Source organism: Panthera onca, chromosome B4, assembly GCF_046562875.1.
Source record: "Panthera onca isolate mPanOnc1 chromosome B4, mPanOnc1 haplotype 2, whole genome shotgun sequence".
In the NCBI taxonomy this organism is placed as follows: domain Eukaryota; kingdom Metazoa; phylum Chordata; class Mammalia; order Carnivora; family Felidae; genus Panthera; species Panthera onca.
Window position 1 is genome coordinate 132,173,769 of NC_138345.1, and position 22,763 is coordinate 132,196,531.

Genomic DNA, 22,763 nt, shown 5'->3' on the forward strand with positions numbered 1-22,763 from the left:
GCACCTAGTAGGTGCTCAGGAAACATCTGAACCAGTGAACAAATCTATATAAGGGCAGAGGAAGACTTAACAACTGCCGTCATTGGCACACATGATGGGACCGCAGGCAAGGTGGGAGGACGTGATCACAACTCACCCACATCCCGCCTCTCTGCCCCCCTGCCCTGTCCCACCTTGGGTGTCTGTAGGCCGGGACCGCCTCCCAGCCCCCCACTCAGTCCTGACTTCCAGTATGTTCCCTGCCCCTTCCCACAGCTCCTCCTTCCCCAGGGGCTTGTTGGGAGCAAGCGGGAGGAATTCCTGGCCCCTAGTCAGGGGAGGCGCCCCGGCAGGCGGGAGGCAGTGCGCACACGCCAGGGACGGCTCCGAATTCCAGCTCCCACGAGCCTGCTGGGAGCGTGCCAAAGCGGGGCCGGGGAGGGGTGGGGAGCCCCTCCCCAGAAGCCAGGAGGGCACAGGGGAGCCCGGGGAAGGGCTGGGGGTGGGGGGTGAGGAAGTGGACCATCAGAGTGGACACAGGCGGTCGGGGCCCCGAGGGCAGATAGCTCACCTCCTCCAGTGTCCAGATGGGAAGACTGAGGCCCCCTGGTGTCAGGCTCTGAGATCCTGACTCTTCGCAGCCCAAAGATCTGGGACTGACGGCCGCTGTTGTTGGGGCGCAAGCTGGGGGTGGGCGTGGCGGGGGGTGGTCAGTCTGTGACCAGACACCATACATCCAGGGAAGAAGAGGGGTGTCTGAGGGGCTGGTTAACATGAGACCGGCAGGGAGAGGTGGGGGGTATCTTAGGCTGCCCCTGACCTTGGTGGGACCCGGAAAGCCCCGCCCTCCCTAGCTGGGTCCGGAGTCTCCCCTCATGCAGTGAGGGGCTGCCCTAGGTGGGCTTGGCACTCTCGGCACCTGTGAGGTCAGTGGGTGACAGGAGGAGGGCCCAGGGAGGGAAGGAGGTGGCCGAGCTTGTGGAAGGCCGTCAGCCTGACCTCCCCTGGGTCCCCCTCCCGTCCCATCCCCTCCCGGTCCTGGGTCAAGGCCAGGTGCCATGAGCTCAGGCAGCGGCCCCTGCCCAGCTGTCAGCACCGGAGCTGCCGCCAACGCCCACATGGGTGCACCTGGCCTGCCACTGTGCCACCCGTCACCACCCCCCTGCCCAGTCCCTCCTCCCGTTCCCCCCCCCCCCCCCGCCGTGGCACCCTCGACCCACAGTGCCGTGTTGGGACTGCAGACACCTGGATCCAGACTTCCAGAAGCACAAAACCTTTGAACTAGAGCATTCTAGCACCACAGGTTCTCGCAACCAGAGAAGTCCAGGGCCATCGAGTAGTGGAACATTTTCCATTCCAGGCCCAAGGCTCTGATAACCAAATCATTTCAGGCCCAAGACTCTTATAACCCAATAATTTCAGAAATGCAGCATCTTGCAACTGAAGATCAGAACCGCGGAAATGGATTTACGGAATGCTGGGAGCAAGGGTCCTTCGTAGCCGAAAATTCCCAAGTAAAAATCCCATTGCCCCAGAGGTCACGAGCCCGTGTTCCTCCTACCACCCGGACTGAACAGACATCCAGGAGCAGAACGAGCCAGGCCTTGGTGGGGGTCATTCCGCACGGCCCCCGCCTTGGGCCCGTGTCTCTGGGCGAATGGCCAAAGTGGGAAAGGAGAAGGGAAGAGAGAAGGTGCTTCTGAGCAAACAGAAGAGGCTGAGGGCCTCTCCTCCGGGCCCTGGGCAGGTACCTTTGCCAAGAGAGAAGGAGAAGAGAAAGAAAGTCGTTGGTGCCACAAGTTTGGGCGGCGGGTATGTGGTCATGGGGGGGGGGGGGCGGGGGGCGGTGGTGGTGGTGACAGGATCTACCCCCTCCCCGGCTGCAGGAGCTTGGAATTTTCTCCTGGCAGGAAGGGCCCACCCTCCTAGGAATGGAAAACAATCCCTGGCATCTGGCCCCTGAGGCGTGCAAGGTCTTTGACAATCAAGCATTATAATCCTCCCTGCCTCAGCCAGCACAGAGGGGAAACCGAGGCAGGTGGGGTCTCCGTCTAAATCAAGAACCTGAATCACCACCCCCCCCCCCCCCCGCCCCCGGCGGATTCCAGGGGTCCTCATCTCTGATGGAGGAATGTCAGAGCCCAGGGAGCCACAGGGGAGGGGCCTGGGTCAGCGCTGGGAGGGCAGATGGGAGCGGAGACCAGAGAGGGAAGTGGTTTGCCCAAAGTCACCCAGGACGATGCAGCATCCTTTCTTATTGCCTCCACGAAGGCTCACTTCCAGGGCCTCCTCCTCCAGGAAGGCGTTATAGATCGCGCTCCCCTCGGCCCCTTTGCCCCTTAGGACGTTACCATTTCACACAGAGCAGTGTACCCTAACTGCTGTGTTCTTACAGGTTTTGTTTTCTAAGTATTTTGCGGGAAAGTGTCTCATCTTTCCAGCCTATGCCATGGTGGTATCCCTCTATCGGCCTGGAACCAGAAGCCTTGGGTTGAAGCTTCCACGCCCCTGCTCAGACACCTGCCATGGCTCCCCCATGCCTGGACACGTGCAGGCAGGCACTTCAGGGACGGGGGTCCTTGGTCCTACTGGGCATAGGTCTCGCCAAGTTCCTGGCAGGCACCGCCAGGCCGTCTGGCTCCCTCCCTGCCCTGCTCCGGGCAGCCCATGGCCCTCCTCCCTCCTCCCCTGGACAAAGCAGCCTCATCCCCCAGGCCTCCGCTGAGACCACCTGCCGGGTGCAGGTGCCTCCTGGGGCAGCCTTGGACTTTCCTCTGCGGCCCTCACTTCTCGGGGCCTGCTCCCCGCGGCTGGCCTGGGTCTCACGGGCCGGATCTGAGACCAGTTCCGAGGTCCCCACGGCTGGCCTCAGCCCCTCACGTGCTCTTGCCCTTCAAATCCTGCAAGAATAAGGAGGTGGGGTTTTGTCCGATCCTCCCCACTTTGCAGATTCCGAAACTGCGGCACAGTGTGACTACATCGCTTCCTCGAGGTCACACGGTTCATCAGTTGGCAGAGCTGGGACCGGGGACCCTGAAAGTCGGGCTCCAGAGGCCACACGCTCTTCCGTCAGGTCACATCACCCAGGGAGGGGGAGGACAGAGCACTGAGCGCCACAGGGCCCTGCCAGGGACTCCCAGGGCTCCCCAAGGACCAAGGATTGCTGAGCCCGATGCCTCCTCGCTCAAGCCCCCGAGGCCCTGAGGGGGCAAGTCCCCCATTTCAGGACTCTCACGGACACAGTGCACAGACACACACACACACACAGCAGCACACGCACGGCGCACGCATGCACGCTCGTATGCACACGCACACATGCACCGAGGCGCATGCACGCCCCTGGAACTAGCTGCAGGAAGCCCTCAGCTGCCCAAGCCTTTTTCACTTCAGCTTTTCCTAAATTTGCCTTGAGGAAGTTGTGGCCGCCCCGGAGCTCTCCCCTCTCCCTCACGCGCTCCAGACCACATCCCTTCCCTCCCCGGCGCCTCTGGGACCTGGAGAACAGGGCCGCAAACAAGGGAACGGGGAGAGACCGTCAACGTGACGAGGAAGGCCGTTGCACACGAGGTGGCAAGTGAGAGCGCCCTGGAGCAGAGAAGGGGTGGGCACAGTGGGGCGTGAGGAGAGCAGGCGGGGAGCGGGTTGCCGATATCACTAGGGGGTCAGGTCAGGAGGGGCCTCGCTGTGGAAGGGGCATCTCCGAAGGCTTCTAGAAGAGGAGGATTCCAGGACAAGGGGAGAGCCAGTGCAAAGGCCCTGAGGCAGCAGCACGCCTGCCAGGAGAGAGGAACGGAGAGGCCCAGATGAGTGCAGGGAGTGAGGGACGTGAGGTCAGGGACCGGGCACCTTGGCGACTTGGGCTGGTGCTCTGCACTCGATGGGAGCTGTGCAGGGTTCGTAAATACGGTCACGTGGCGCAGCCAGCGCCCCTTCCAAAGCACAGAACACTTCTAAAATGGAGACTCTGAACCCAAGGCTGCAGTTGGACTTGGGCTTTAACGGGATCATTCTGGCTGCTGAGTGGAGAATAGGTATGAGCCTCCAGAAGGGAAGCAGGGAAGCCAGACAGAGGGCAAGAGAGGGTGGGGCGCCGTCCCAGAGGCAGGACCCCCGGCTTCCACCGCGTCCGGGCCACCCTGACCGTCCGGGTGACCCAGAGAAGACCCCTCCGCTCATTCTTAAATTCGTGTGTTTATTCGTGCCTTCGGTCAACTAGGTATTCAAGAGATATTTGTTGTGTTGAACACCTCCAAGCGCTCAGCACTTGGGGGCGCAGAAAGCACAAGAAGAACAGAACAGACACAGAGGCAGCCCTGACGCAAGGAGGTGGCCATGAGGCTGGGATTTGGACACGGAGCCCAAAGCAGCAGGAATACTAATGCTGAGGGAGAAACTGAGGCAGCAGGAAGAGCTGACATTAGAGCACTCTGATATGGGGGGGAGAGGGGGGCTGGGGGGCAGGGGTTGTCTGGGGAGGCTTCCAGGAGGAGGTGACACTGGAGCCCGGAGGGCAAGGTGGTGTTGCCCACTGCAGAAAATAGGGAAAGGATTCTCCGCAGGGGAACAGCCTACACAGAAACCCTCTGCTTCTACGGAAGGCTTCCTTCCCGTTCCCTCCTCCAGGTAAAGGGGCCCAGGGGGGCCTGGGGGTCAAGCCCAAGTTCCTCTTCTGTGTCCCGTAGATGCGAGGAGTCGATGAGCCGATGCACGGCGAGTGCCACGCGTGGTGCCTGGCGCACAGTGTGCAAATGGACCACGGGCCAACTCCCCACCCCCACCCGCCCCATCCTGGTCTGGAGAACCGGGGCTCCCTGCGGTGAGGTACAGAGGAGGGTCTCAGGGAAGACCTCCCCCAACCCACCTCCAAGTCCCTCCCCAACCTGCTTCCTGCTGTGCCTCAAATTTCTCTATTAACAAGCTCATTCCTTTGAATTGCGCTTTCCCACCCTTCTCGAACCATCCATTCCATTCAGGTTAGCCGTGAGCCGGGCATGACTCGGCCTTCACGGCTCGGCTCAAGCCTCCCTCTTGCAGCAAGGCTTCCCTGATTGCTGCGGCCCGTGGAGTCTCCCTCCTCGCTCTGCACTGGCCTCCGGCTTTCAGAGGCCCAGCCCCGGAGCTGAAAGGGCGAGCTTCCGCTTAGCGCCTCTCAGGCCCCTGGGCCTTTGGATTGCTTCCAGGTTTCTGCCATCGATCAGGATTTGAAAGACGAAAGCGAAGCTGTGAACTCCCGAAATTCAGAGCCTCATGCAGACCAGCTCACGCCTAGAGCCACCCCAAACACAGCTGTGGGCTGCTTTGGCCCTTGGGCTGGCAGTTGCCACTTCTGGCCTGGTGGGGCCCGGGTGCCGGACGAGGACAAGGACGAGGCAGGGCCACGTGCTGGCTGCGGGAGCCTGGCGGGGTCCGCTGCCCTCTCTGAGCCCTGGTTTGACTGGGAAATGGAAGTGATTCTGCCTTTTCCACGGGCCCGTCCGCCCATTCAGTGTCTACTGATGGGGAGTGGGGGCCAGACGGAGAGCGAGGACTCGGTGACAGCAGCCGCCCGCCGGGGCACAGCCTCCACCCGGATCTTCTCTGTGGCCCTCCCAGGGCTGTCACAGCGCTGGGGAGAAACAGCCGGTCTCCAGCCCCGGCCAGCTCTCTCCCACGTACCGCGCGGGGCCACCGCGGCACAGCCGAGAGGCCTGGGCCAGACGACGCTGATGGCCCCACATGGCCACATGGTCAAGACACAGCAGGCCGTGAGGACCTGCTGGGCAGACTGGGGCCAAATGAGGGGGAGGAGTCTTGGATGCCGCCCCAAGGTGCCCGACACAGGGCGCTTAATAAATGTTTTCGACGTCTGAATAAGTGGACATGGGCAACGTGGAGCCGCGGAAAGCTTTGGAGCGGGGGAGGGCCTGCCCTTGCGTAAATGTCAATGCACAGTGACTTAGATGGTGCTGGTCCCGGGGAGGCAGGGCAAAGTGGCAGGCACAATGCCAGCTCGCTGTGCTTGTCATATCGGAGCCCCCCCCCCCCCCCCCGTCCACCCCGCCCACCCCCGCTCTGTGCCCCAGGGCGCTGACCTCTGCGGCCACCTCTGGGGACGACCTCAGCCAGTCGGGTTCAGCCAGCAGGTGGCCAGCAAGGGGGCCGTGGCGTGTCCGCGAACGCTTCACCACCGGCCCTCTGGAAGAAAGGCCACGATGTGCAGCGTTTGTGGATTTCTCCCGACGTGAATCCTTCCGGGCGGGTGGAGACAGACTCCCGGATGAATGAGTGACGCCGCGTGTCCCGGTGAGCCTCAGTGTTGTCGTGCCCGTGTGGTCACGGCCCCTGGCCGTCGTGGAGATGTGTGGTTGTGTCGGTGTGGAGGGGTGTCCGTGGTTCAAACGGGGGTGACGATAGACCTCCCGTCGAGGGGAGGTTTTTGAGCGGCACGGGGCACATCCCTGACCGGCCCGGCGCCGGTGCCTGGGGAGTCTTCAGACGGTGACCGTGGCCTGGGTCCCTGTGTTGTGCCCCAGGCTCTGAGGAAGGGCCTGCCACGGGAAGGGTGGTGCGTGCTGGGAGCCATCGGGGACGAGGTGGTGGCCAGCGAGGATGGGGAAGTGGCGAGCGGGCTATCTTTAGCATCTCCTCTCAGAGCCCTTTTCCTCTGCCTGCTGCGGGGGCTCAGGAGGCAGCGAGCGGGGACGGCCACTTCTCCATAGTCCTATGAAGCCTGGTAGCCTGAGGCCAGCCGTGGGGCCAGGACCCCACCTGTCTGCAGCGGCCCTGTGGGCGGCATCCCCCCCCCTCACCATGCCCCTCACCCATCTGTCCCCGCCCGTGGTGTGAGTCTGTGAGGGGCAGGGGACAGAAGGACGTTGGTGCTGTGGGCGCTGCTGGGAAACGCTGTCCCTCCCCTTCCTCACCAGCAGCCCCCAGGCACCTACATGGCGAGGGCAGCGCGGTGCAGGGGTTAGCGCTTACCTTCTGGAGCCTGGATTTGAATCCCTGCTCAGCACTCCAGAGAGTCCCACGCGAGGGGCCGCTAGGCAGCTTGCGTTTTCTCATTGCGGAAACAGGGGTGGTAACAGGGGCGCCAGCTCCCGACCCACGGGGCTGTCGTGACCGCTCAGGGAGACAGCGGAGGAGATGCCCCCCAGAGCTGTGACCTCCGAGGACTCTCTGAGTCTCTCTGGGACCCCCATTTTCCCATCTGTCAAATGGGACTAATGGTTGTAAGGGTCAGAGTAACTCCAAAAGGGTCTAGCACGAGCCTTAGCACACAGTAGGTGCTTCGCAAATGAGTACTGTACTCCTCCTTCTCCTTCTAAGCCACGATGCTTTTGCAGGCCCCTCGTAGCAGAGGGTCGGGGCGAAGAGATGCCAGGCCTCAAATCCCAGCCCTCCCAGTTATCCGCCGTGTCCCCTTGGGCAAGCTGCTCATTCTCTCTGAGCCTCAGTTTCTCCTCTGCAAAATGGGGTAGTAACAGAAGCTGGGTCAAGTGGTGCTCCTGGAGACTGAGTCTATACGCGTAAAGTACTGAGGACAGTGCCTGAGAGGAGGTGAGGTATTCAGGCTATTACCACCTGCCCACCAGGCAGTGCCCCCTGGAGGCAAAGCCAGCGTGAGCGCGGCTCCTCGCGAGCCAGGGGCTGCTGGGCCTGGACCCTGGGCCGCGCTGTGCGGGCGGGTTGAGGGGGCCGACGGATGAGCTATGGTAAGGATTCTGCATTGTAACAGTTCTGATCTGCTACGAGGCCCTGGAAGGTTCCTGGAGGCAGCCTCCCTCGCTGTCACTTTCCGGCCTCCCCCGGAGTTTGAGTCAGGCCCCTCTCCTCCCGGCAGTCCAGCCCCAGCCCGGGCTTCTGAGCCTGCTGCTGAAAGGGCAGGGGAGAGCCACCTGGTTTCCTGGGAGCAGGCCGGGAGTCTGGCCCCGGGGAGGGGACGTGATGCTGGAGAGGTTGGCAAGCCTCGAGTACCAGCCTATGCGGCGCGACACCGCACAGAGGGCGGGCGGGGACTCTCAGACAAGTAGCTGCGCGCTGAGAGCAGATGGGGGGAGGGCGAGGCACAGGGCTGGGGCCCCCGGGGGCTGGGGTCGGGAGGGCCAGCGGGGCAGGCAGCGCAGCAGCCCTTGCTGGCAAGCCGTCCGTGGGGATCTGGGGAGGAGGCGGAATACTTTGGGGGTGAGCCCAGGAGGTGCAGCCAACGACTCACCCCTCCACCCCCCAAGGCCATCCCCAGGTGAGCTCAGCGAAGTCACTAGCTCTGTCGTGCCTTTTAAGGCAATGGTGGCTCCGGCCACCTCCCTGTTCCCACTTGCTCAGAAATTCCCAGCAGGTATTTTTTTTTTTTTTTTTTTTTTTTTTTCAGTTGGAATGGAATGAGACTCCTTGTTCTGTCACCACAGGATTCCAGCGAGGCCTGTCTGAGGGTTCTGGTGACAGGAAACGCACAGCAACAGGCACTCAGGAGCACCCTCTGTGACATGCAGGCAGACTGTGGGAGACAAAGACAGCTGTCCCACCCACCACGGGCTCACACAAGTGCCAGGAGACCAGTGCTGGGGCACCCGACACGCAAGCACGGGCGGGTCCCCGGACGCAGGGAACATTTACTGAGCACCTACTATATGCCAGGCCCTGGCCAGGTAGGCAGCGGGGATCCAGTCCCACCTTCACGGACCTGCCTCCCTCCGGAGTTCAGATTTGAGCATGGAAGCCTCGCCCACCTCAGGGACTTTGCACCTGCTGTGCTGTTGGGGGTGTTGTGTCCGTGCTCGAGCTCGCTCGGGCTGGATCCTTCGCGCCCTGTCTCAGAGCGTCCTCCCCACACCCGTGTAGCCCAGGGGCCTGTTTTATTTCTTCACGGGCATTCATCTCTCCTAAAACTGTCTTGTTTACTTGTGTCTACCGTCTGCACACCCACCAGATCAGCTTGAGCAGGGACTTTCAGTTCCCCACTGCTCCCCCAGCGCCTGGAGGTTCTCTGGATTGGAGTGAAGCTGACCCCACACACGTGTGGCCGGCCCTTCCCGCTGCCCCCTGCCCCAGAGACCCTTATTATTCACCCTAAAAGCCCCAGCTGTTCCGTGCACCCACTGGGACACTCTTTGCCATTTGGTCCCCCTAACAACCGCTGAGATCGTGAGTCACCAGCAGATGAGGTGGGGGCTTGGAACTGCTCTGGGATGTGCTCAAGGTCACTCACTGGCCAGGGCCAGGACAGGAACAAAGAGAATGGGGACACGAGAGTATGGTCAACAGCCAAGGGCTCACTCAGCCCCTGTCGAGTAAGCCTGCCCCCGCAAAGGGCTTTCTGTGCCTGTGTCATGTGTGTGGGGACACAGAAGGATAAGGCGACAGCATGTCACCTGGAGATGTATGCAAGGTGCTGGATGCTTGTGCGCATGTCCTCGGGCTAGGAGCACACAGGATACTTTTCTGCCCTTAGGAGCTGAGCCTTTGTTCTCTGGACCCACATCCGGTCATCCTGGCCATTCCGAGTGGGCAGAGCCCTGGGGACAGGGGAACAAGGCCCAGCCAGGACATCTCAGACCAGCAAAACCTTCCCTACCTGGGCTGGGTGGGCAGCCGGGCCCCAGGGCTGGCCTAAGGGTGGTGGGGAAGCCCGAAGGCTACAAGGCCAAGGGAAAGAGGGGGTGGTCCTGCCCAGCTCACCATCCTCTCCAGAACCTGACTGGGTTGGGACATTGACTCTGCCCGAGGGGACTAGTGGCCTTGGACCAGGTCCTCACCCCTTCCGGCTGTGGGCTTGACTCCCGAGACCGGGGCACCCTGGTCAGGAAGCCCTGGTAGGGAGAGGCGACGCTGTCTTGGGACGAGCCCTGGGGCCCTCCCACAGGGCCTCAAGGGGCACCCTGGTCAGGAAGCCCTGGTAGGGAGAGGCGAAGCTGTCTTGGGACGAGCCCTGGGGCCCTCCCGCAGGGCCTCAAGGGGCCGGTCCAGCAGGGGGCTGCCCACTGCCCCCCCTGGCGGTTCTGGCCAGAAGTGCAGCTCCAGAACCAGGATCCTGAGGACCCACGGCGGGCGGTGCTCCGTCATCTGTCTTCAATCAGCCAGCGGCTTCGAGGCCATGCCCCTGGGGTTCACAAGGGGCTCCAGAGTTGCCAGGCAGAGGACATGACGGGAGGGCCCTGTGCTTAGAGCTCTTCTCAGCCTCATCCACTATGCGGGCATCATGCTAACTGGGAACCAGAGGGACAACTTGGGCCCCCTCTAATTTACCTGGCCCTGCACCACACACATGCCATCAGTCTGTCCTGGGCCAGCACTACCCATTCTCAGGAGGTGCCAGAAGCCAGGGGGGACAGCCTGCAAGTTGCTAAACAGCTGGACAAGGACCATCCAAAGCTGCTCCAGCCACAGTGTCTGCCCTCAGCTGGAGTCAGGAGGCCAACAGCCCAAGGTTGTGTGGGGACCAGCACAACGGACAGGCCTCAAGGGGGGAGGGGGGGGCGGTGACACCTCCCCAGGACACACCCCTGGACTGCCAGCTGTGCCAGAACTCACAGGCTTGAAGTCACGGGGGTCAGAAATCAGAGATTAGAGCAGCCACGCCACTGCCCACCACTGTGGGGATCCCAAGGCTGGAGGACAGATAACACAGGGTAGAGGCTGAACCATCCTAGGCCAATGAAGGGTCCCAATGGCTTCCCAGCCGGGCAGCATTTCACCTCTGCACGCCCACGTCCTCAACCTTGGAAAACAAAGCTGGGGGAGCAACTAACCAGAACCTTCCTCAGGGTACATTCCCATGTTCTACCAGTTTCAGTGCGGGGTACCCACCCCCCGCAGTGTCAAAACCCGGCTGGTTAGAAAAGAACCTCAACAAGCCCCAACTGGAATCCAATCCCATGTATCCCATGTGGATTAGTTAACTAAATTACTTATTCTTACACTCAAAGCCAGGGTTGGCCCTGCCATGCCCACCAGAACTCCAAAGCCAACGGGGAACACGAAATCCTCACTGCCTCCCTCCCCGTGCGGTGTTACCACCCAAGCTGTGCAAACACAATCACCCTCTACAGCAGAGCCTCACCGGGTGACAGGACACATTTGCACGAAGCCTGCCGCCCCAGGCCAGTTTCAACAATTCAGGGGCAGACCTGGGCTCCGCTTCTAGCTCCCATCAAGCCCCACCTGGCTCCAGGCAGGGGGCCAGATAAAATGGTAGGGCAAAAAACATGACATTTTGCTAAGGAGCCAAGGGCAACAACTCTCAGAAAGCACAAGAACCCTCCTGTGGCCACAGTGGAGCGGCCAGACTGGGAAGCAAAACCAGAGGCAGAGGGTCACTGGAAAACTAGTTTTATTGAGATCCCACCAGCTGCGCAATCTGCTCCTGACGTTAAGCTCCTTCTTCCTTTGCAATTCGGTCTTTCTTAAGTGGTCCCTGTGGAGAGGCGCAGGGGGCAAGGTTAGAGGGGGAGGAAAGAAGCTGGGCACGAATACCCCCACCTATGGAACCAGAGATCCTGCACTGGCACAAGCTCAGGACCCCCAGGAGCCAGTGCAGCTGGGCAGGCTGACGGGAGACATCCCCGGGGAACCATCCCAGCCCCAGCCAGAGGGCAGCAGGGTGCGGGTGCTCACCATGAACGCTTTCTTCTCCTCCACGGTCTGGAATCGGCCATGGCCAAACTTGGAGGTGGTGTCGATGAATTTAAGGTCAATCTTCTCCAGGGCCCGCCGCTTGGTCTGCACCAGCAAGGACTGTGGGCCAAGAGGGAAAGGTCAGTTATAGTTCACAGGCCCCTCACCTGCGAGGGCAGAGGATCACCAGTCTCAATCACAGCCCCTCCAGAGCCAAGAGGAACCCCCTTCCCACACCACCTCTACTGTAGCTGGTCTTACCCAAGGATCTCCCCCTGGACGCCAGAGCGATGTAGGAAACACATGAAAACAGAAGCAGACAGCTGGGCCAGGCCAGACTGAAATTCCTCCTCCCAGAACTTCAAAGCTCATGTTCAAGGGAAGGCCAAGCCCTGCCCCCCATTTCTTTCAACTCCCCTCAACGAAGTGTGGCCCTGTGTCCCCTATCGACTCCTCCACTGGAGGCCCAAGCCCCGCCTACACCCCGACCACCAGGAAGGGCCGCCAGCCTCACCTTGCGAAGAGTCAGCACTCGCTTCTTGGTTCCCACCACACAGCCTTTCAGCATGACAAAGTCATTGGTCACTTCACCATAGTGGACAAAGCCACCCTGGAAAGAGCAAGGCCATCAGATCAGGACAGAGCAAGTGTAAGGCTAGAGACTGATCAGACAACACACAGGACTCCTTCAGATTCAGGTGCTCCCCTGCCACCTGCCGACCACAGGGCTGTTCTCAGAAGGAAGGCAGCAAGGAACGTTTCCGCAGTTGGACTCGGGCGCTGTGCCCAGCGCTCATTCCAGAGCCTCATCACTGAACAGCTGGGTCTGAGATCCCACTTCTCACCAGCCAGCCCCGACCAGGGCATTGAAGACGTGCCATTTACAAGAACAGACGGCTGGATACGGTCTGTAGGAGACCAGTTAACAGACTGAAAACACAGCCTCGGTGAGTCAGCCAGGACACAAGAGCACCAGGGTCCCACCCCACAGGTGAGGTCTGGCGCAGATTCACAAAGAATGAGAAGGAAATCCCCGCCGGAGCCAGGACTTGAGGCTTTGAGAAAACAGTTCTCATTACTCACCAGAGGGTTGATGCTCTTGTCAGACAAATCATAATCAGTGGAAGCATTGTTCTTGATCAGCTTGCCATCCTTGATGAGGTAGCCCTGGCCAATCTTGTAGATCTACATAAGGGATGGACCGGAGAAACTTAAAAGGAGAGACAGACTCCAGGAAAGCAGCTATCGCCTCAGTCCTAGTGATGGGGCACCCCAGGCTAGGAGCAGAAAGAAAGGCCGGCTGGGCCTAAAGATACCGCCGCGTGTTGGAGACAGTGGCCCCCGCAAAACCTCAAAGGCAAAGGAAAGGCCAGACGTGGCTCTCATCTTTGGTCACCCGAAGGGTCAGCTGCACCAGAACCACCTTCGATGGCACCTTGTAAACCACTGATGTCCACGAGCCAAAACCGTGCCCCATCAGACAAGGGGAGCAACTCCAATCCAAGTGCAGTCCGGAAGCTCCCGCACAACGGAGCAGTGCTAACAGGAAGTGGAAACTGCACTCCCAACACTGGGCTCGTCTCTCCCCAGGTTTAAAGTCTCCATACGAACCCCCCTGGCACCTCACCTTCTTGTTGATCTCAGTGCGGTGATGGTAGCCTTTCTGCCCGGCCCGAGCCACAGAAAAGGCCACTCGGGCAGGATGCCAGGCCCCAATACAGGCCACCTTGCGCAGCCCTCGGTGGGTTTTGCGGGGTAGCTTCTTCGTGTGCCAGCGGCTGGTGACCCCTAGAACAGACACAAGCTTGTTACCGGGGTGTCGAGAGCGCCTGCCATTGGCCCTTTCCCACTGAGTGCCCAATTTGAGTTCACTCGACACTTGAGTATGGACAGTCAACACCCACACGGACTAGGTGAGTGAGGGACAGGAAGGCTGAACATACACGTCACTCTCTAAGCCCTCTTATTCGCTCCAGTGGATCACCTGCCAAGACGTAAACCCGTTCTCAACTCGAGGCCTCGGAGAACCGGCCGTGCACTAGAATGGGAGCACGTGCACCTCACGGCATCCGCCAAGTTCTACACCGTCGGAGGCTGACCCAATTTCCGAGTCCCCTCCGCCTTCTGCAGCGAGCTCCAAATGTAAGGGTTCAGATGTATGGCCAGATCGCCCCCAGTCCTCCTACCTCCCTGCCACTTGACCACAGGGCTATTCCCAGAGACAGGCAGGGAGGAAAGTTTCTGCCATCTTAACTCGTGGGACATGCCCAGCACTCCTTCCAGGGCCTCGTCGCCAAAGATCTGGACCCGAAACCGCATCTAACCACCACTCGGGCCACCGCAGAGCTCACCTTTGTAGCCTTTGCCCTTGGTGACACCGATGACATCGATCATCTCGTCCTGCCCAAACACCTGATTCACAGGCACCTGCTGCTCCAGCCTCTCACGGGCCCAGTCCAGCTTCTCGGCCACCGTGCCTCCGTTCACCTGGATCTCCATGAGGTGGGCCTTCTTCTGGCGTAGAGGGAGCAGGCGCATCTAGGAGGGAATCGATACGGCACAGACACCTGAGCTTCAAGCTCTCCTCCAGTGGCAGAACAGTCTGGCAACCTTGAACCGCACGTTTCTCCACTGGCAAAAATGAAAAGGCTCCTTCCTGTATTAAAATCCCTACTGGGTACCGTTCCCCTTTTCCATTCTGATGCCGGAGTTCACCATCAGGATGGACTGATCCTTAATACACATGGGCCACACCAACACAAGCAGACCTAACCAGATCCTGGAACCAACTAGCCCTACGTTCCTGATCATCATGCTTTCTGGTGGCTTCCTTTGGCGTACTGCCCCTCGTTTACCCTGGCCATCTATCTTGGCTCTACTGACCGTCAACAAGCCACTCACATTGTGGGAGAGTGGAAACAGCACCTCAGTCAAGAGAGAAGCTGCAAAGTTTAGGGAAAAAAAGAATTCAAACCTAAAGCATTTCATTAAGAGCGGCCCAGTGCTGTCCTATGGAACTCTCTTCAGTAACGGACACACACTACAAATCTAAACCAATATGGTCATCTTAACCATACCGAAACTGAACAATTTAACAATCGGGGGTGTATACCCAGAATAATAACTCAAGCAAACTGCAGAGGATGTAGTCATTCTACAGCCAAAGGGTCACGGCAAGTCAGATTTGAAGCGCAAACAGCCAGTGACCTACTACCATTTTCAGTTAAGCATTTCACAATGTCAAAGAATCACTAGTTCCTTCCACCACTTTTCCTAAAATGGGACACGGTTTCCCAAATAAAAAGCCTGGAGACACAGCGCCCTCTGTTGGCGACAGAAAAGCCAACCCTTAGGCCTGGAGGAACTGGGCTGCCTTCTCAGGTTTAGACTTTGCCTGGCCTCGGAAATCCAGGGCAGGTGCCGCACCGTGTTGCTGCATCACTTCAAGCAATCCCCAGGATGCTCGCTGGCCCATCCATCCAGACACGTTTAAGGAACTGGAACCAATCTTACCATCCCTCCAAAATCCCTACACGGTCCGTTTGAGGTGAGAAATCAACTCAGAAGAGAACTAGGGGGGGCTCGGTTCAGGTAGGACTCCGTCTCCCTAGACAGGAAGCGCTGGCGCAGTCCCCCTCTTGTGCCTCCTGCCGAGTGCTCACCTGAGTGTGGGCGATGACGCGGATGACCTGGCAGTACTTCTTCATGCTGCCGAAGTCCTTCTCTAGTTGCTTCTTGCCATCATCATGCTGCCACTTCTTGCAGTACTTGGTGAAGGCCTTCTTCTTGGACTTATGCCTTCAGGAGCAGAGCAGAGTTGGGGAGGGGGCGGGGCGCAGGCCTTCATCACTCCTCCAAGGGGTGAGCGGAAGGCACACTGGCACCACATAGGGACGGGGCTCATTGCCGGCTTCTAAGGAGCCTTTTCCACCGGCAAGCGGAGCCTGGATGGAGCTCATCGGGCAGAGCCGAGCGGAGCTGAGCAGAGGTCCACAAAGTTAATACAAGTCACAAACATTCAAATACTAATTCTTGCTCCGACTTAGCCATTAACCCGACCACGCTCCCAGACGGAGGACTGGGGGAGTTAGGCACTATCTCAGTTTCTAGCCCTACTCTCCATACTTCCCAGCAACCAAAAGAACACGAGAACTACTGAGTTCTCAGTCAACACCCACTAAGCTGAATGGGAAGGTCTAGAGGTGCTGCTCAAGGTCTGTCCCCAGGAACTGTTCTGCTCAGGACACCAACTAAACCGGACGCCAGAGCAGTTCTAGTTCCTCCCCTGCTAGAGAGAAGACCCACACAGGGCCCCTGACCCACAGAGCGCATAGCCTCCTCGTCCCTGTCCCTTACCAGTTCTTATAGAAGCGCCTTTTGCACTCATCACTGATGTGCTCAGCGAAGATGGTCTTAAAGGTACGAAGGCCTCGAGGGGTTTCCACGTAGCCCACGACGCCCACAACCACCATGGGCGGGGTCTCCACAATGGTCACAGCCTCCACGACCTCCTTCTTGTTCACCTCTGTGGAAGAGAGGGCGGTCAGACCGGAGGGGGACAGCCAGAGTCGCCGAGGGATTATGACGCTGCGTCTGCAAGTGCCCACTTCAATTAAAGAACGCAACGTGCTTGAGGTAACCAGAAGTTTGCAGAAGTGGGGCCCTTATCGGCAACCTGGACTCCCAGGGGCCAACTTCCCGCGTGCGTTTTGTGTTTCTAACTCAAAAAAGTATCAGGACTCTAAGGCAGTGCGATTTTTCTTCACAACCAGGGACACGGGCAGTATTCAGGCTTTTAGAGTTAAGGCTCACAGGGACGATCTCCCAAATTGGCATACTCCTATGCTGTGCTTTTAAAACTTACTCACGTTAAAGTTCCCGGACTTCAACACATCCCTCCACCTACAGCAATGCCAGCCATCTACAGCCTGAAACATCGATCCCATCAAGAGAGGGTCTGCCCCAACTCCAGTCCGTCCCCATCCTCGGCTCCTAACCACCACCCCCCACCAGCTCCGAGGATGCAGCCTGTACTTACTGGATCCTGGCCTGTCGACCTCCCGCACGATGTGAGTCATGCCGGCCTTGTAGCCCAAGAAGGCGGTGAGGTGGACGGGTTTTGAAGAGTCATCCTTGGGGAAGCTCTTCACCTTCCCACGGTGTCGGCTGCTGCGTTTCCGAGGCAAGAAGCCCAGGGACCCATGCCTGGGAGCGGAGAACTTCCTGTGAGACTAGGAGGAAACAATCCACGTTAGCACTCTGGCTCATCTAAGTAGCTCACTTCTGACGCCCAGCATGCCTCAGTTGAACGCTGAGTCCACACCAGCGACCCCATGAATAAACATGCTAATGTGCGGGGCTGGGTTCACTTGCTTAGAGGGCCACACATTCTAAACGAGTTCTATCTTTGCCTCGAAACCTCATTTTGTAACCCAAGCAAACGTACTTTCTTCTCTTAACAGGACAAAGACACACAAGGTGGGGAGGTCATTAAAATCACTTCACAGGTGGCTTTATGGTCGAGTCAGCAACAGTTTGACCACGAAGAGACTTCTGGGACAAGCCGCTGGCACTACAGGTTCCCCAGGCCGGACTGATAACACGTAGAGGCCACCAGAACCCGACAGAGCCAAATCAGAACATGACAATCAGCACAGAGTCTCTGTCCGCCCGTCAATAAGTTCATCATCTGTGGTTCCTCGGAACTCCAGAGGCCTTACGGTTGTACGAACCGTCCCACCCATTTCAGCCCGAGGCCTCGGCACCCCTACCCCAGGCTCCCCTCCCGCGCGCTACTTGGATTTCTGCACCTCCCAGGTTAGCACGAGCAGTGCCTGGTGACCCCACTCAAGAGCCTCCTAGCCTACGTGCTCAGACTCTAAACCGGATTAACACTAAATCGGGAAGGGCGAGATCCGGAAAATTATCTGGCACTTGAGAATTTTCGGGCTCGGGGCCTCCAAATCGGAGCCAGGCCCAAGGGCTTTCGCCAGCCGCCTGGCGGGCCCCAGGTCAAGCATAGGCCTCGGGTCTTTCCAGAAATAGGCCTGGTTGGGGATGTCGCCGAGTCCCCCATGCTCGTCGAGCAGGCCCCCGGCGCCCGCCGAGTTGGGATGGCGGCGATGCGCCGCGGATGGAGTCGTGCCGCCGCGCCAACAAAGAGGGGAGCGCCATGATAACACATACCATCCCGCCGCCGAATGCTGCCGGTAGAGGTCGGGGCTCTGCCGGCGAGCCATTTATAAAGCCCCGCCTGGCTCCGCCCCTTCCGGCGTGCGAGCGCGCGCCCGCGGCGGACGCCGGGTCGTGGGGCGGGTACGGGGCGCCCTTTCCACGCACGCTCGTCCTCGCCCAGAGTTCGTTCTGAGCTGGACGTCCATTTCGGGGGCGGGGATTAGAGACTATACGGCGAGCGACTGGGTTCAAACTTAGCGAAGCGCCAGGGAAACGTTGGCGGAGAATTGGGCGCAACGACCGTTCAGCGCTAGGTAGCTGCCAAGTTGGATGACACACGCCGTTACGCTGAAGCTAAATGGCCGCGTCTGGTTTTTTGGGTTTTTTTTTTCATGTGAAATGCCGTCCCCTCCAGGATTGAATAACTCAGCTGTGGGTTTCAGCGCCAAAGCGCCTTCACACGTGACATCCCCTTTCCGTCCCACACGGCGGATCCGCGGTGTTGGCCGTTTGGCGGGCAACAGACTTGGGACGCGTTGCCCCGCTCCCACCCGTTCAGAGTTGGAGAGAAAAGACCGAAAACCGGGCTGCCTGACTCCCAACCCAGAGCTGCTTCCGCGACACCAACTTGCCTTTACTGCTTTCTGATTTCGGACACCCGTCCCTCAAGCCCCGTCTGGGCCATGACTCCGGGTGTCCAGGTGCTGTGGCCCGCGCTCGCTTCTGATGGTCAGTGAGGCGACAAAACCGCCTCACGACCTGCGGTCTCGGGTCCAGCTGCCCAACCTCCCTGACTCGCCCTTCCAGCCTCAGGAGCCCTTGCTGATCTCCGCCTGCCTCCCCCCACCCACGGTGACCCACGAGCTTCCTATTGCTCCCCCTGCTTCCAGGCTTGCCTCTCGAAATCTTTTTAAGAATCACATGTTAAAGGGGCGCCTGGGTGGCGCAGTCGGTTAAGCGTCCGACTTCAGCCAGGTCACGATCTCGCGGTCCGTGAGTTTGAGCCCGGCGTCAGGCTCTGGGCTGATGGCTCGGAGCCTGGAGCCTGTTTCCGATTCTGTGTCTCCCTCTCTCTCTGCCCCTCCCCCGTTCATGCTCTGTCTCTCTGTCCCAAAAATAAATAAAAAACGTTGAAAAAATTTTTTTTAAAAATAAAAAAAAAGAATCACATGTTATCTTGTTACTTCCCGTGGCTCCCTGTTGTTTCCTGGGGATTAAGCATTAACTCCGGAGGCTGCCCCCCAAGGCCTGATACACCCTTTTTGCTGGGGGAGGACACACACACTGTCTCCCATACGTCACCTTGCACCTCCATCCCACCCGGTCCTGTTACTTGATTCTGGACCTGGCCATTGCACGCTCACACCATTGGTTAAAAAAACATTTCATCTTCACACCATCCCTTGGGGGGTCGGGGGTGGGGGCGGCGCCGATTTCCCTCACTGGAAATAAGATTTCCCTTCTGGGAAATCTTTGGGGCCAGATGTGTTTCCAAACTCAGCATTTTTCATGTTTTAAATAAATCATGCAATATGGTGCACATACTTATGTAATCCTCCCCAAACTCTTTAATGAGACACATTAATTCTGTAAAAATATAGATACAGATATAGATACCTTCTTATGGAGTGGGATAAATATAAACGGCTTCACATCGGTTCAAGGCTGACTTTGCTGCCTAAAAAATTCGTCGGTTTGGTTTTTGCTATCCAGTGGCTTCTGTTTTTAATTTCAGAATTGCAAACGAAAGACTATGACCCATATTGTCTGTCCCCTCCTATAGAGCAAACAAAGTTTCAGGCCAAGAGGAAATAATTTGACAAAAGTCACACAATCAATGAAGGACAGGGCTCAAGTCTGACTCCAGCTTCGGTTTTCACAGCATCAGACTTGGTGTCCAGTAACCCCCTCACTGGAAAGAGCTCTGGGCCCCCAAATCATTCACTCAATAAGAAATATTTACTGGGGGCACCTGGGTGGCTCAGTCGGCTAAGTGTCTGACTTTGGCTCAGGTCATGATCTCAAGGCTCGTGAGTTCAAGCCCCGCCTTGGGCTCTGTGCTGACAGCTCAGAGCCTGGAACCTGCCTTGGATTCTGTGACTCCTTCTCTCTCTGCCCCTCCCCTGCTCATGCTCTGCCTCTCTCAAAAATAAACATTTTTGAAAAGTTAAAATGGCGAAGAGAGTTTAAAAAGGTTTGACAATGTCACTAAAGGTCCTAGACAAACTATTCTCCCTAAAAGGAATTCCTTCCTTACCATCAAGGGAGAAAAGAGAGCATCAAGAGACTTCTGTCATTCCATTTGTGCATACAGCTCACTGGGTTATTGTCTTGGGCCTCAGGTTCCCCATCTGTCAAATAAGGGATTCGTTCATTTATTTAACAAATGTGTGCTGTGCCAAGCCTGCTCTGCCTAGCCTTGTGCTCAGCTCTGCAACATAGAAATCAAGCAGACATGAAGCACCTGCCCTGGGAGAAACCAGTTTGCCGACATCATAACTGCACCAGAGGCCTGTGCAAAATATGATTGGAATACAAGAGAGGACTGGTGAATCCCTCCCCCCTCCCCCCAGGTCGTGGGCTTCTGCTGAAGCGATGTTATTTGAATTGGGCCGCAAAGGATTTTTATTTGTCAGGCCAAAAGGCAGCTGTCCAGGCAGAGGGAACAATGTGTACAAAAGTACAGAGAATAAAAGATCTGCTCACGGACTGCTTGTGGTTTGATATGGTCCAGAGAGTAGGGGACAGTGGCAGGAGACAAGCTTAGGAAGACAGAGTTCAAATCCCAGCCTAGAATCTAAGGACACTTCATCCTGAGGGCAGTGGGATGCGCTAAAAGTGTTAAAGTACCCGTCAAGGTGGGTGGCCTGGGTGACGTGACCAGTGTGACCTGCAAGGTAAACATAAAGGAGCCAAATCAGGAGATGGTTAGGATGGACAAGATCTGGAAACGACTGGCATGAGTCATTGGAGGTGGGATGAAGTAAGGAAGACACGAGGGCAAGGATCACGGTATCCATTACGGAATATTGGGTAAATACGACTTTTACAAGGGCAAGATTTGTAGGTTTGGGATTCTTTTATAGGGTTAAGCGTATCCTTTCTCCTTCCAAGAACGTGTCTGAGGTTACATACCAGAACGTGTGCAGCTCAACAAGAAAAAGGTAAGCAAATGAGGGAAGGGAAAGAAAATGAAGCCAGAAAGGGATCACACGCAAAACACGCATCATAGAACTCTGTGTCTGTGCCGGAGTCGTCCTTCCATTTGGTTCCGAGCCTCTGTGCAGCCACATAAAAAAGAGAAATATGATTAGGAGCACATTTCACAATATCCGCATGATGAAAACAAACCGGTAAGTAGAAGGAGTCCGCTGTGCCTAAAATAAGGCTTGAAAGAAATTTCTCTGGGGAGACAGAGAAATGTTTGGCTGAAGGGCCAGCATGGGATGTAGTCGGTAATGCCCCGAGCGTCCTCCCACAGTGAACTCACAGTGGCTATGTACACACAGCGCAGACCAATGAATTCAAGGTAACACACCAGTACGATCCGTGTGAGCGCTTTACGAGAGGCCGGAACAAAGGGGTTGGGTTACCTGATCCCACATTGCTAGTTTCATCCAAAGATACAATCCAGAGCTTGGTGGGGCACCCGGCTCGCTCAGTGGATAGAGCATGAGACTCTTGATCTCAGGGTTGTGAGTTTGAACCCCACATGGGGTGTGACGCCTACTTAAAACAACAACAACAACAAACCCAGGCGCATCTGGGTGGCTCAATTGGTTGAGCATCTGACTCTTGATTTCGGCTCAGGTCGTGATCTCACATTTCGTGGGTTCAAGCCCCACGTCGGGCTCTGTGCTGGCAGTGCGGAACCTGCTTGGGATTCTCTCTCTCTCTCTCTCTCTCCTTTTCTATCTACCCCCCCTCCCACGCAGGCTCTAAACAAACAAATAAATAAATAAAATCCAGAGTCTGAAAAGAAATGGATGATGTTATTTACAAATGGCCCTCCATCGCTACTGTTTTTTAAAATGGAACTTCTGATAAGCAGCAGAGAAAGGTCTCAGGCTTTGCTCAAATACCTAACGGGCAGATGTTCTATATGGCCAGGTAAAGCTCTAGGTGTGGACTAACCGTAGTGGCAGGTCAGGAGGACCAAAGCAGGAGCCAAACAGGGATCACATGATGTTTCAACGTCCATCTCTCTCACCGGACCGGAAGTTTCCTGTAGGCAGAGACCATATCCTGTTCCCACGTTCTCAGCACCCAGTACAGGGCCTCGCACAGAGGTCTGGGCCACATCTGTCAGATGAGGGCATGAACACGGGGGACCCAAACTAGAACGTCACAGTTTTACTTTCAAAGGCTCCCTCCCTTGTCCCCTTGAAGCAATAATGCCCCCTCTTTGACATGAGCTCACACCCCGATCGTTTGTGCTGTCACTGATTGTTGCAAAACCACCAGGCCCAGATGAGACGGTATTTGAGCCAGAGGGTCAGTTAATGTGAGCTTGTGGCATGAGCACCGCTCGATGTCCCCGAGGCAGGAGCCTGGGCACAGAGGCTCTGGGCCATGGAGGCCCCACGTCCCCGCTCCTCCACCACCGGCTGTCAGGATGATGCCCCACAGGCTGGCCATGGGGGCGTGGCATTTCCTGCCCCTTCCCCTGTGTGGTGCAGGCCTGGTGAAGTTCTATGCCCCCCTGCTGGGGCTGCAGGTGACCGTAGCAAACATGGCCTCCCACTGCCTCTCAGCCCATCTACTGGGCCTCTGTGTCCTGTGCTACAGTAGCCGGCAGGTGGGCCGGGGGTGAGGCCAGGAAGCTGTGCATAAAGTTGCCACTGCCTATCCAACGGGCCTTGTGGCAGCCACTGACCGTGGCCTGGGGCTGGGGCCCCCAGCAGCTCACCATCCTGATGCACGGAGCCTACCACCACATCCCATGGCTCTTGTGACACTTCAAGTGGGAGTCCAGCCTGGTCCTACTCTCCATGGCCCAGCGGGCCTCCTACAGCCCG

The 22,763-nt window shown here is 57.8% G+C and overlaps 1 protein-coding gene and 4 non-coding genes across 6 annotated transcripts; all 5 read right to left on the reverse strand.

Moving 5' to 3' along the window:
• Positions 1–11,270: 11,270 nt before the first annotated feature.
• RPL3 (ribosomal protein L3) lies at positions 11,271–17,851 on the reverse strand. 2 transcript variants are annotated; one of them, XM_060656301.3, is made up of 10 exons: positions 17,758–17,851; positions 16,610–16,802; positions 15,928–16,096; positions 15,234–15,369; positions 13,923–14,109; positions 13,199–13,359; positions 12,655–12,756; positions 12,086–12,181; positions 11,572–11,691; positions 11,271–11,371 (listed from the first exon to the last, which is right to left on the reverse strand). In XM_060656301.3, the coding sequence occupies exons 1-10, from the start codon at positions 17,758–17,760 to the stop codon at positions 11,327–11,329; spliced, it is 1,212 nt and encodes a 403-aa protein (XP_060512284.1). In that variant the 5' UTR covers positions 17,761–17,851; the 3' UTR covers positions 11,271–11,326. The 2 variants fall into 2 exon arrangements, with proteins under 2 accessions (XP_060512284.1, XP_078305565.2); XM_078449439.2 differs by having other exon boundaries at positions 17,754–17,825.
• LOC132660496 (small nucleolar RNA U83B) lies at positions 12,299–12,392 on the reverse strand. Its single transcript, XR_009601836.1, has one exon. It is a non-coding gene; the product is annotated as a small nucleolar RNA U83B (small nucleolar RNA).
• On the reverse strand, positions 13,780–13,873 carry LOC132660497 (small nucleolar RNA U83B). Its single transcript, XR_009601837.2, has one exon. It is a non-coding gene; the product is annotated as a small nucleolar RNA U83B (small nucleolar RNA).
• Positions 15,370–15,424, reverse strand: LOC132660501 (small nucleolar RNA U82P). Its single transcript, XR_009601840.1, has one exon. It is a non-coding gene; the product is annotated as a small nucleolar RNA U82P (small nucleolar RNA).
• Positions 17,202–17,265, reverse strand: LOC132660480 (small nucleolar RNA SNORD43). Its single transcript, XR_009601820.1, has one exon. It is a non-coding gene; the product is annotated as a small nucleolar RNA SNORD43 (small nucleolar RNA).
• Positions 17,852–22,763: the final 4,912 nt, after the last annotated feature.

Bases quoted from the DNA above. Each gene is read 5' to 3' on its own strand.
- RPL3 (XM_078449439.2), bottom strand. From the start codon at position 17,810: ATGGCTCGCCGGCAGAGCCCCGACCTCTACCGGCAGCATTCGGCGGCG. The intron at 11,692-12,085 runs GTGAGGCTGGCG...CTTGGCCCACAG, and splicing joins GAGTGCTGACTCTTCGCAAG to TCCTTGCTGGTGCAGACCAA. The intron at 11,372-11,571 runs GTGAGCACCCGC...GCCTCTCCACAG, and splicing joins AGGAGAAGAAAGCGTTCATG to GGACCACTTAAGAAAGACCG.